A 13,867-nucleotide genomic window follows, 5' to 3' on the forward strand; every position below is an offset into this window, starting at 1 on the left:
CTCTCATGCTGGTAATATCAGCATGACAGAAGCGCCGGGATTTGCCTAAGTGGGCTGGTTTTGCCCTCCCATGGCCCGTGCCTGCTGTTCACTTCACCCGGCAGCACAGCTCTGGTTGGGGAGATCTCAGTGCGCACATCGGTTTGGCCATCCTAAGACAGCTGGCCAAACATGCGCACTCGCCAGTCCTGTCAAGTATCACGCATCACGTGTGACACTCACGCATTTCAGTGCGGTGTTCCGCATCACTGCACTGAAATCCATTGTCACCTCCCTCAGTGCTGTCGTCATGATTGTCCGGCACTAAGACTCGGCTCCTGAAGAAAAATAATATGATAATAAAATGGGTTTATTATCATTTTTTCGTGTTGACATTTGCTGGCAGGGAGCAATACTCCTGCACCATAACGAAGGAGCCGCTGCTGCCAGCAACACGTAAACCAAGCCTTGGGTCATTTAGGCTGTCAATGAAAAACCAGATGAGCGATCCGAAGTTTGAAAAATGTGTGGCATGTACGAAAATCCCCAATGCTTTACAGTAAACCCGAGGCCCTCCCATACGTTTTACTGAAACAAGTTGATGTGTTATTATACTCAGCTGCACCTAGAAAGAACAGAAAGCGGGATGAAATGTGTCAGTGGAGACACCTGTGCGCTGGTGTGTAAAAAGAGCAGGATCTGATGCAGTGCGAGGCCTGTCTTCTTCCTGGTCACACCGCCTATCAGTGTTGTCTAAAAAAAGGGAGCTTTTTGTATTTTTTCCTGACTTTTTTGATAGAAGCAGTTCCATCCTAAATCCAGTGGGAATTTGATACACATGACTTTCTGGTATTGGAGGCTTTCAGGGCGATGAAAAGATTCTTGAATTAGATATAAATGGACTAGGAAGCCAAGAAGTTTTCTTAAGGTTGGGGTTATCTGTTAATATTTTCTCTCTCATTGGATTGATCAACCTGCCACGTAGAAGATAGCAATAACATAGTTAGGATGACATTCAGGTGATAAGGCAGCATACCTTTGCATCCATAGCTTCAAAGCCGTAGGAAACTAGCCTATATTAATTGATTAATTGCTGCCTTATCAGTGCTTAATTTGAGCAGGTGCTTTCAGGTGCTCAGCACCTGCACTTCTTTCACAGGGCCGGGGCTACAATTTCTGACCCTGCAGGTGGTGGTCTCAATATTAATTGTTCAAATTCAAAATAAAAAGAATAACATACATTGCATGGTGACTGGCTGGTAAACGTTCATAGACAGGCCAGCATACACCTGTCCAGGCAGGCATGATTGTGTATCACCACGTTAGTGATGATGTCATCTCGCCGATCACAAATCCAAGAAGTCATCGACAAACTATGTCTTGCATTCTATTCCCCGAGTCTGCTGCACCCTGCCACTGCCTGAGCCTAAGCCTCCCATTGGTTAATTGTAGCTGGGGGCTGGCTCAAGACGGAGTTGAAGCTGCGAGAACGCATTTGGAATTTGGGAGTGAGGGCTCTTGAGGAAGAATAAACGAAAGTAAGTGTGGACTTTCCACTTGCTGTGTAGCCAGAGTAGCATATCCTGCAGCCCTGCATTGCTGCTATCCTCAACGTGCTCGATGAGGCTGTGGCCCAACACAACTTTTGTGCGCCATGGCGTCACCTGTAGAATCTGTGCGCTGCACCCCAGCATGGTAATTGCTGAGCGTGCGTGAGTCCAGTAGGCACCACAGCCATACTGGCAGCATTACAGCTGGGGACAATGCCTGTGCTGTAGCAGGCAGGGTCACAGCAAGCTGAGCAGTGGATGCCAATGCCGTCGCCATCCCTGGACCTACTAATTACAGGCAGCACTAGTAGTGACATCACCTGCTGTGCTTGAGCAGCTACCTGTTCTGCAAATAACCCAGTTATACTGCACTGATTAATATATGCAAAAAAAACATTTTCATTTGATGTAGATTTTGTTTTTGCACTGGGTGTAGGTAAGAAAGTAAAACACATGTCATCTTCCTCTTCTTTAGAAAAGACAACAGGAAAACACAGAGTTCAAAATAGCAGGGACATGTACAGGCTGATGACAGGGGTCACAGGCAGCAGCAGTGTTATGGATGAGAGAGAGAGCAGGAGTAAAGATGAGAAAGAAACAACAGGAGAGGAGAGAGATAAGACGGAGCTAAGTAGAAGAAAAGGAGAGCAAATCAGATACAAAGAGAAAGCAGCCATGATGTGAAGAAGAGAGCATTAAGAAGAGAGAAGATAGAATGTAAGGATGTAGAGGACAGGACAGAGGAAAAAAGCAGACAAATAATAAAACGGAGACACAGCTAATCACTGCCAGAAGAGTGATTGTAAAGAGCCATGATCGAGGGGAGAGAGAGCAGAGCATGGATAAAAGTGAAGTGGAAAAAGGGCAGGGGTAGAATGAATAGAGGGCAAATCAGAAATGCAGGGAATAAGGTAACACACCAGGTGTGACAAAGATGATAGAAAATAATTAGAGAGGTTAGAAAATAGACTCTTAGAGCAAAGACGTAGGGGACAGACAACAGATCAAGGTTAGAAGATAGAGACTGAGGCAGTGAGAGTGTTGAACGTGTGGCTCACTAGAGGAAGAAGTGAGCTGTGGCCTCCTTGGCAAAATCTTCAGCACCTGCACTTCTTTTTTTTTTACAAATTAAGCACTATAACTTTTTATCATCCTTGACTGTGTGAGTAGTACCATTTAAAGCTAATATACCAGATTCACATTCTTATTTTCTGTCAACATTACTAATTCTACTTTGCTAATGAAACTGAGATACAAAAATTCAGCTAGTCGATGGCATGTCCATGTCCTCACATGGTTGATCCGAGTTCCTTGCAACAAACTTATTTGTTGTGTCAAGGTTTTTAAACATATTAGTGGCAGTTGAGAGGTGCTGTTGTTGTCTATTTACTGTGCTAGAAATGCATACTTTTTTTTACATAAAATGTTTGAATGCTTTCTATGTTTCATTGTACATGTTTTCGTTTTCCACAGTGTGTTTTGTATTTGTGGGTCCTGAAGATTCTTTACCCGAATACATTATTTCTATTGAGAGGCAATCATGAATGTAGACACCTCACAGAATATTTCACCTTCAAACAAGAATGTAAGTATTGGAATACTTTGTTAAATAGCTTTCTTTACTTTTTTTTACTGTTATTATGTGCTTGTATTTATAGTACTTTCTTTAGGTCCTTCATTTTGAAAAGTCCCTTTCATGTTGTTGGCTAGGTATAAAGTACTAACATTTTCTCTGGATTCTGTTCTTGTCCAAGAGGTTAGATGTCCGTGTATGTCCAGTTGATGGTTTAAGATGGGGTCAGAAGGCTGATATAGTACTGAGGCTCATGTTACAGACTGGATTTATTTCAAGGCTTTGGCTAAATTCAAATTTTGTTAACTCTTACCAAACCCAAGACGTAGGACAATCTTCATACCTTGCTCATAATTGCGTCTCCTCCTTCAAATTACTGAGAAAAATGGGGCCTAAGTAGCCTATGTCATTTTTCTTGTCTTTGTCTTCTGCAGAAGTAGAGACTTATTAAACAGGCTTGTGGCAAAATCCACTTTCATTATTACACTTGGCATGTTTTGTTGTGCAAAGGTCACTATTGGTGTCCTCCTAGTTGACCAGGAATAGTGCTCCAGTGATTTGACCATAGCTACTTATAACCAGTATGCAAACACCCCAAATTAAGGAATGGTCTTTTTTGTGTGGACATGAACCATGGCACTCATATTGTGAAATTTGCAGCACCTGAACGAGGAAGAGTTGGATTGCTAACACAACAAAGTGCGAGTTTGGTGATCTGAGTCAACTGCATATACCATAGTGCATTGCCAGAAGATGGTGGCACATTTTCACTGTGTGTTCCATGCCTTGTATGTGTTTCTGTACAATTTAACATATTGATCAATCTTCTTGGTTTGTGTGTTTATGCAGTTGAACTCCATTAATGCTAGCAGAATTGTGCCAATTGTTTCAGTATCCTGTGGTCGTCTGCAGCATGAAAAATTATGTGTGAGTGTGTTTCCAGCCAGCAACAGTGTAAAATACACCCACACCGAATAGTTCACCTGGGCCAACCACCACATCATCCATCTCATCATCTTGGAACCCCCAACCCCCCGCCTCCGTTGCCAGCAAGACTTTGGCACAGCTGGTCAAGATATCAGAGCAATGATGGACCAACACCCTCCACTCCCACCTACCCACCACCCTCGAAGACACAGAACAAGCTGCTGACCACTTCGCGGAATGGATCACTGGAAGCACTGATGAGGTCTCATAGAAGAAACCCACCAACCCCAAGAAATGAGCAATGCACCCTAACTGGTTCGCAACAGAACTGAAAACCCAGAAACATGACTTGAGACAGAAGGAAAGAAGGTGGCGTGCCAGTAAGATCCTTGGGAACCGAAAACACTTCAAAGATGCCCTCAGCTGATACCACCACCTCCTGAAAAACATTAAGAAGACTGCCCTAGCCACCCCCATCAAGGACAGCTCCAACAAAAGCAAGGAACTCTTCAACATAGTCAAGGAGTTTACCAACCCCATAGGAACCGAAAACACCATCACACCCTTGCACGCTCTCTGCGGCACCCACACCGACTTCTTCCGCAACAAAATCAACACCATCTACCAAGACTTCCCACTCCAACCTCCCGCCAAGGAAAGCATCAATCTCCTTACACCGACCGAAGCCCACCCACAACAGCTCACCTCATGGAATATCCTCACCGAGAAGGAAACGGCGTCTAGCATGAGATCCATCCATTCCAGAGCTCCAACAGACCCTTGCCCCCACAACCCTTTCAACCTCGTAAGTCAATCCATCAGCTATGAACTCACCAAGCTCCTCATCTAATCAATCACCACAGCCCACTTCTCCCAGAAATGGAAACACGCTGACCTGAAGCCGTTGCTGAAGAAGCAATCTGTGGAACACAGGTGAACCTGAGAACTACCAACTCATTTCCCTATTACCCTTTCCAGCCATGGTCATCGAGAAAGCCATCATCCTCCAGCTCACTAGACATCTTGAGAACCACAACCTTCTCGACCCCACCCAATCCGGCTTCAGAGCAAACCACAGCATGGAGACCGCTCTAGTCGCAGCAACGGATGATATCGGAATGCTGCTAGACAATGTAGAAACTGCAGCCTTTACCCTTCTCAACCTCCAGACCATTTTCAACATTGTATTCCACCACTGATCCACAGACTCCACCAGATCAGAATCCTCAAATGGACTGCATCATACCTCAAGGGAAGAACGCAGAAGATCATCTTCCTTCCTTACTCCTGGCTCCCTAAGAACACCACCTGCGGTGTACCTCAAGGCTCATCCCTCAGCCCAATTCTCTTCAACATGTACGTGTTACCCCTTGCCAACTTCGAGAGCCATGGACTCAACATCATCTCCTATGCCTAGGACACTCAACTCATCATCTCCCTGACAAATGACCCAATGACTATCAAGGGCAAATTCCAATGTTGCATGAAAGACGTGGTCATCTGGATGAACAACAACTGTCTCAATCGCAACATCGACAAAAGTACCCATCTTCAGAAAAGGCAAGGACACCTTCCGGAACAATGAATGGTAGTCCCCCGAGCTGTACCCAACCCCCAAACCCACCAAAAACACTTGCAGCCTCCGCATCCTCCTCGACACCTAGCTATCAATGAAGGAGAAGGTCAGCACCATTTCCTCCCCCTGCTTCCTCACCCTACGAATGCTCAGGAAGGTCTTCAGATGGCTTCCACCCAACACCAGGCGAACGGTCACTCAAGCGCTCGTCACCAGCAGGCTCAACTACGGAAACTCCCTCTACATAGGAATCACCGCCCAACTCGTGAGGAAACTCCAGACTATCCAGAACTCAGTAGCCAGACTTATCCTCGATCTCCCCAGATGGACTCGCATCATCCCTCACAACTCCACTGGCTACCAGTCACAAAGAGATGCCAGTTCAAGCTGCTTGCCCACGCCTACAAGGCACTACACAATGAAGGGCCTGCATACCTCAACCAATGAGTGAATTTCCATCAACCTACCAGGAAACTCTGTTTCAAATCCCTCTCCCTAGCAGCCACCCAAAGCATCTGCCGGACGAACAGTGGCGGTTGCTCCTTCTCCCACTTGTGGGCAAAGGCCTGGAACAACCTCCCCCTGCACCTCAGAACCTCACCATAGCTCCAGCAGTTCAGGAAGGACCTCAAGACCTGGATGTTCAACCAATAGGAAAATAGGCAGCTTGATCCCTCAGCGCCTCAAGATCCTCATGGGTGAAGCAGTGTCCAAAAACAGAGAGTTGCCCAGGTTAAACCAAAAGGGACCGGGTTATTTAGTACAGTAAAGAATACAAATTTCCCGTTTGTGTTATCACTACTACTATGATTTAAACTGTACACAGTCTAAAATGAACCAAAGGAAAGATATTGAGTTTCCCAATATAGTACTACGTAAACAACCTTATAGTCTTGTCATTTTATTATTTGCATCCATATCAAAATTTTTAATTTAAACAATAATATACTCATTAGAAACACATTGATTACATATCCTTGTACATATTCGTTTTAAAAAAAAATCTTTCACACGTATTCATACAGTAGTATTGATGTCCTGGTGATTTTTTCAACAATCGTTGACATAATCCAAATGATTCATATATACTTCTAAATACATTTCACAATATTAAAAACATTTATTCTTGTTAAAACCAAATTTTACTATGTTCTTTTGTCTTTATCCTTTACTCATGGATGAAGCAGACACGCTCTACAAATCCTGATTGATTGATCAGGGTTACAATGCAACCAGAATGTTCCCCCTTGCAATACCTAAACATTCTTTTCTTACTTTTGCTCTTTTAGGGCACTTTTTATCTATTTTTTCTTACTATGTCGAGGACACAGAATGCATGATGCCACATCATATGACATCATAAATGGGCCGGTAGACACTCTACCACTTCTGCTCCACACTGATTTTGGTGAAAGATTTCCAGTGCCTTCTTTTATCAAACCACATACTTAAAAGATTTCCATATTTCATCTAACTATCCTTTTAATTCCAGACTTGATGAAGCTGTCCTATTTTAGTTTAGAAGGCTCTCCATTTCGATCTATTCTACTTATACTAGCCTCAATGTCATCTCTTAAGGTGGCATTAAACAGATCCCCAAAGAGGACGCAGCAGTTTATATGGAAAATGTATTGCATGGCTATTAGACTGTATAGATCAGTTCCCAGTGGTCAGCATGACATAGTAGTCATATTGATCGAGGAGTTACTATGTCTGCTATGTCAGAAACTAAAGATGAAGTAAACATTCTTTAGAGAAATTAAGGGATTTAGAGCATTCTATCCTCACTACATTGTGAATGCTAAAATTCCCAGTAAATGTCTTTCACATGAAGGACTTTAAATTGCATGGGGCTTGCGCACTAGCCCATGCCTTACTAAAATGGTCAGCCTGAATGCCTTCTCAGACAGATAGTGTTGGGAGAGGGCGCTCTATATATTATACCAAAGTGAGGTATAGTGTGAGTCCAGGGAGTCCCCAGAGGTATAGCAGAGGCTAAATTAGGTAAGTACTAACAGCTCTGTGGTAGTGAGGTCGAGCAGTTAGGCTCAGCCAGAGGGTGTGTTAAGCATTAATTGTATTCACTCAATCAAGACTGATGGCACGCACTCAAGGACAGAATCGAGACCAATTAGGTAAGTATAAAAAAGGTATAGTTAGGGTTTAATTCTAGAACCAAGTGGACTTGGCACAGGTAAATGAAATATACTCTCCAATGCAAGACTTTACAAAGAAATGCAGTTGTGGTTGAACTTGCAATCGTTAAAGGTTTGTATTGGGTTTCAAAACAGTTTAATTAAGACAGTAATTACTTTTGGAATACTTTTGGATTGCTTTTAGATTATATCGACTACTTGGGGTGGTACGCCTAGATACCACACCAGGGATCACACAATACAAGGTAAGTAAAAAATGTTAAGGTTTGCAGTTTAGTTATTTTTTTGTTCATTACAAAAGTTCAACTCTACAGAACATTTTTAGGAACAAAACTCACAAATTTGTTCCTATGGGAGAATTTTTTTGATGGTTCTAGGTACGTGTAGGAGTTTTGGGGGTTAGGACCAAGGTTCCCAAGGTCTGGTAGAAATTCAAATGGCACCACCAGCAGCACTGGGGCAGCCGGGTGCAGAGTCCCAACATTACCCAATGGGGCTAAGGGGGCCTTCAGTTAGGGTCGCTTAAAAGCAGGCCACTCAGGTGTGGGAACAAAGCTCCTGGGGTTAAGATCAGCACTCCAGGAGCCAACAATCAGCACAGGAGCTGCACCGCCAGCGGCACAAGGGTAGCCGGGTGCAGTTTGCCAAGGGGACTTTAGGGACCCGGTGGATTCCAATGGAGACCTTTGGTTCGCCAAATGTGCTGCAGGCTCGGGCAGGGAGTCTTCCTGAAGGTGACCACTGGCTGGAGAGGTAAGTTGGGTTCTTGAGGGATGCCTGGACACAGTGGATTAGGCCACCCAAAACCATGGGGCGTTGGGGGCTAAGGGTGTCTTTTGGCGCATATGACACTTTACTCCGCACGCGTTTACAACGTGTGCCATTAAACTGCATTTTCTATTCCGCAAAATCTTTTACAATGCAGGGCTTCACAACGCAATCCATTACAACGCATTGCTCATTACAACGCAATTTACTATTCTAACTCCACCGGGGCTTTGTAATGGGGAATGCGTTGTAATGGTTTGCGGTGTAAAGTCCTGCATTGTAAAAGATTAGCGCAGCAAAAAACACAGGGTAATGGACTGTGTTGCAACGCAGTCGTTCTAAAGGATGTTTACCCTTTTGGCATCGGGTCTTTTTACCAGCTCTTGTCGCGTTAGGGGGACCCTCCAATTTGAGGCTGCAGGCGTCACCATAAAACTTGAGGGAGGTCCGGGATCACCAGATCCCAGGTTAGGATTGCTGGGGAGACTTCCTCGTAGTGATGGGCCACTCGAACCTGGGCCAAGGGCATCAGGTGCAGAATGGTGCAAACTAGCGGAGCCGCCTGGATCTGGATTCTGTAGGCGAGTCTTTGCTTGAGCAAATCCGGTGCTCACAAGAGACAGGGTCTTTAAGATGGTTGCCGAGCTCTCATGGACCCAGCCTATCCTAGGGGAGGAGGCATGACACCTCTGCCCAGGATGGGCTTTGTTTCTGGACCCATAGAGCAGAGGCACTCTACCCAGGGGTCTAGAAACCTGTCTGGTGGTACCAAATGGCGGGCAGTCATTCAGGAACCACACCAAGGCTGGTCGTTTTTCAGGGGGTATCTCTAAAATGCCCTCTGTGTGAATTTGACATTTAATCCCACACTGGCATCAGTACCAAACTTCCCAGGTTTTAGTAAAGCCATTATGCAGCTGTGGAGTTCGTAACTCCCAGTCCATATACTCTTTGTGGCCTTACTGGACTTAAAATGTCTAAGAATGGACTGTAGGGGTTCAGGGCTTATGCCACTGTACCCTCACCTGGGGGCTAGGGCACCCTGCTAGAGGGGTATCTTTCTTAAGCCCCAGACAGTGGGTTGCAGGCATGGCACATGTGCCATGTTGCCGCTGCACTTTTCTTGGCACCAAAACATGCAGCCTGCAATGGCAGTGTGTGGGTGTTCAGGTACAGAGCTTCTAACAGTGGCACAATAGGTGCTGCAGCCATTAGAGGCCATCCCAGATTATAGTGCCCTTGGTACCCATAGTACCTTTTACAAGGAGCTTACCTGTGGCCAGAGATGTGACAAATAAGGGTACAGAGGTGCAGCTTTGGGAAAGAACCCAGGCCCTGGGAACCTGATTGGCACTGACCCAGAACACACCAAGTCAAAGTGTATCATGTGTCAGGCAAAAAGTGGGGGTGTAACCATGCAACAAGGGACACTTTCCTACGGAAAGGCCTTCCCCTCATAAGCTTGATTGCAAAGAGGAGGATAGAACTTCCACTACACTGGTGAAACTGCATCCAACTCGGCTCCACACCCTATCCAGTTCACACCTGCCAACCTGATTTAAACAGCCCGTGATTCAAACAGGAAGGATAACCCTCTTCATGAAATTATTCGCAATATCGTGGAGTCAATTCAATTCAATTCATAAAGCTTTATTCGGAGCATAAGAAACATGTCCATAAAAGCACACAAGATTACAATTACAAAACATTTCATCATTTAAAAAAAAAGAAAAAGAACACACATGATACATAATATAATTATCCAGAAGGGGATGGAATAAATAATTTAAAAATGATTAAAACACATACTTTGCCTAGCACCGATTGCTTTAAGCAGGAAGGTGGCTGTAAAGAAGCAAATGTCCGGATGATGCAAATTAAAAAGCAGTTTCATAGAGTCAGTGATTGTTCTTACTCCAAATCTTCTCAACATTGGTTTTAAGAAAATTTTCCGTAACTCACTGTACAATTGGCATGACAAAAGAAAGTGCCTAGTGCTCTGTTCTGTATTATTATCACAGGCACAGGGTCCAGTAGGGCGCATTTTTATATTGGGACATGCGACCAGATGATGTACTGTTCCCATCCTCATCCTTGTCAGCACAAACTGGTGCGAAACTCTGGTCACCTGTGTCAAATATGGATGGAATCCAATAAAATCATTCAAGCTATTATACAGCACACAAGTAGAAAGTTTTAATTCTTCCAGAGCACGCCTCTCTGCACAATAGTTCAGAAAAATGATTTTCATATTAGACTTGGAGATGTCAGAGGCACAATATCGATCAATGGTCATATTGAACCCAAAAACCTTTTGAAAACAGTCAATAGTATATTTGATCCAAGGGATCTTTAAGTTCTGGTCCATAGTGAGGCAATCCTCGATAATGGCTCTATTCAGAGAGGTACCATCATTCAGCCATACCGAGCGCCACAATAGTAAGGGTCTTAGCATTATCATATCATTCAGGAATTGAATCCCTGTTTCCTTGTGAACCAAGTTGTTGGAGGTAGTTTTGGGTAAGCACAGGAGCCTTTTCAGAAAGTTATTCTCTTCTACCTGTAGACTCCCGGCTGATGCCACACCCCAAACTCCAGCCCCGTAGAGGGCCGCAGAAAGACATCTAGATTGAAAGATTTTTAACATGTCCTCAATGCTTCTATTCCCCAACTTCTTGGCAAATACAAAAACCCCATTAGCACTCCTAATCATCTTTGTTTTAACAGCTTTATGTTCGGTTTCCCAGCTGCCATTTTTAGAGAATGTGATCCCCAGATAACAAAAATTATCAACTTTTTAGACTCTTTCACCTTCTATGGAATAACGGGAATTAACTTTCGTTTTAGCTCGTCCAGACCCACACTCCATCACATAAGTTTTCGACCTATTAATCACCAGTTTCCTACTTTTGATGAACTCTACAAATCTGTCCATCAAACGTTGGAGGCCCAGAGGGGTCCTTGACAGCAGCACAGCATCGTCCGCGTAGAGCAACACAGGGATGTTAAGGTTGTTAACTCTTGGGACGTCTGCCGAAACTGTCTGCAGAACAGAATCCACCTCAGTAATGAAGAGTGTAAAGAGCAGGGGTGCTAGGACACACCCCTGCCTAATTCCCCTTCTGATCCTGAACTTATTAGTACACTCCCCGTTAGGTCCATACCGGACACTGGTGCAAAGTTTTTCATATAGGCGTGCCAAAAAGTAAACTATACCTTTGGGAGCTCCCATTTCGATCAGTTTAGTCCATAGTTTTGCGTGGTCTACCATATCGAAAGCGCTGCTTAGGTCGGCAAAGCATAGATAAATTGACCCTTTTTTGGCCTGGGTATATTTCCCTACCAAAAGTTCTAAGTTCAAGCACTGTTCAATGGTGCCCCGACCTTTTCTGAACCCAAACTGACTGTTGGTTAAAATCTCATTAGTCTCAGCCCATTCCTCTAGTCTAACTAAAAGGACCCGACTCATAACTTTTACAGATGAGTCCAGTAAGGATATTGGCCGGTAATTTTTTGCATTGCCCCGGTCACCTTTTTTAAAGATCGGGACAATTATTGAATCTGCCCATGTTGACGGTATCTTGCAACTAACTGCTGCATTAAAGATCTTAACCAACAATGGGCCCCAGATCTCCGGGGCAGTCTTGTACACATCTATGGGTACCCCATCAGGTCCCTGGGCCTTCCCTCCCTTACTGGCTTTTATACTATACATGACCTCAGCTGTAGTAATATTTAAAGCAGCAATAGGCCAGCCATCTTCAGAGAGGGCCGGTCTATTATCAGAATCAAAAATACTGGAAAAATGTTGAACCCATGATTCCATGCTTACATTAGATGTAAGCTCAGGGACCTTTTCATCCTTAAGGAATGGACTGTTCACGGTAGTCCAAAACAGTGTACAGTTCTTCAGTTCAGCTGCTTGGCTAAGATTGTCCCACGCTTCCTGCTGGAGTTCAGCCTTTCTCCGTTTAAGGGTCAAATTATACTCCTGCCTAAGTTGAATTATCAGACTCTTATCTCTAGGTTTAACTGCTAAGGCCTCTTTAAGGTCTCTCCGGGCAATAAGACAAGCATGGTCAAACCATCCCCTTTTTTGTCTACTCTTGTACCCGGCTGCTCTAGAGAACTTCCTATTGATGATTGCGTTAATTCTATCAAAGTGATCAATACTGGTAGCCACGTTTTCATCCTGTTCGAGGATCGCCGTAATTTCCGTCAAACAGTTATTAATGATGGAATCAGATGTTAATTCGGCTTTATCTCCTTTCCACCTCAACCTAAACCCATTCGGTCTATAAGGTTCGATATTAACTATAGTACCCATATCGAGAGTGGGAACTGGTTTCCAAATCATGGCTTCAATAGTTAGGCAGTTATGGTCACTTAGCATAACATCAACCACCTTGGGCTCTGAGCACAAAGGGATTAGGTTGGAAGACATGCACATAAAATCAATGATAGTATTAGCCCCCCTCCCTTTAAACGTCGGTAAACTTTCTCCCTGGTCATTCTTTTCATTTTCCATGATTTCCATATCATAATCTATTAGGAAATTATTCAGAGTTTCGCCATACAAATTATGAGGAAAATGAACATCAGCATCCCCTGAACGGTTATAAACACCACATAACTTTTGAAATGATAAGGGGCAAGCTGAAATATTAAAATCCCCAACAAAAATAAATTCAAAAACACCATTAAAATTATTCACAATCTTACTTAGTACATTATCTAAGTCATTGATAACTGTGTGCCTAGTGCCATCAAATATATTATTATAAAAATTGATCAAAAGTATATTTCTACCCGCTTCTTGTGCTAGCCATAAAATCTGGGAGTGAGCCCCCACTATTATATACTTTTTCACAGAAATTGGCAACTTGACTGAAATCAGGACCAACAGCCCTCCTTTTGCTCTGCCGAAGGGCGATGCCAAGGCGGGAAGTTCATAGGATGCAAAGCCATCACTGCCCTTAAAGTTTTTGCACCAGGTTTCCTGTAGGCAGATGATGTCAAATAAACTAATAAAGTCTTTCCATCCTAACATATCCTCCTTGGCCGTCAGGCCTGCAATATTCCAGCTGGCTATATAACAAGTTTCCTCTTTCCTAAGATGGCTAACAACAGGCGGTCCATCACTAAATACGGACACATTCTCATCCGGATTTAAAAGCTCTGTATTATACATAAAATTCTCATCTTCTCCTCCAACAAATATACAATCTACTTTCACATTATTGACCGGTTCAATTTCAGGCGTAATAAACTCTCCAATATTATTTATATTTACATCCTTCCCGTTTCCCGAGACCATCTGATGTCAATCATTTTGGTC

The 13,867-nt window shown here is 43.8% G+C and overlaps 1 protein-coding gene across 8 annotated transcripts in view; it reads left to right on the forward strand.

The window, feature by feature from the left end:
* PPP3CB (protein phosphatase 3 catalytic subunit beta) overlaps positions 1–13,867 on the forward strand; it is a 693,000-nt gene that overhangs the window by 283,027 nt on the left and 396,106 nt on the right. For all 8 annotated transcript variants that reach the window (XM_078643132.1, XM_078643134.1, XM_078643135.1 and 5 more), the window contains exon 4: positions 3,003–3,114. In XM_078643132.1, coding sequence (XP_078499258.1) covers positions 3,003–3,114 — 112 coding nt within the window. The remainder of the gene's footprint in view (positions 1–3,002; positions 3,115–13,867) is intronic.

Source organism: Lissotriton helveticus, chromosome 5_1, assembly GCF_964261635.1.
Source record: "Lissotriton helveticus chromosome 5_1, aLisHel1.1, whole genome shotgun sequence".
NCBI lineage: Eukaryota > Metazoa > Chordata > Amphibia > Caudata > Salamandridae > Lissotriton > Lissotriton helveticus.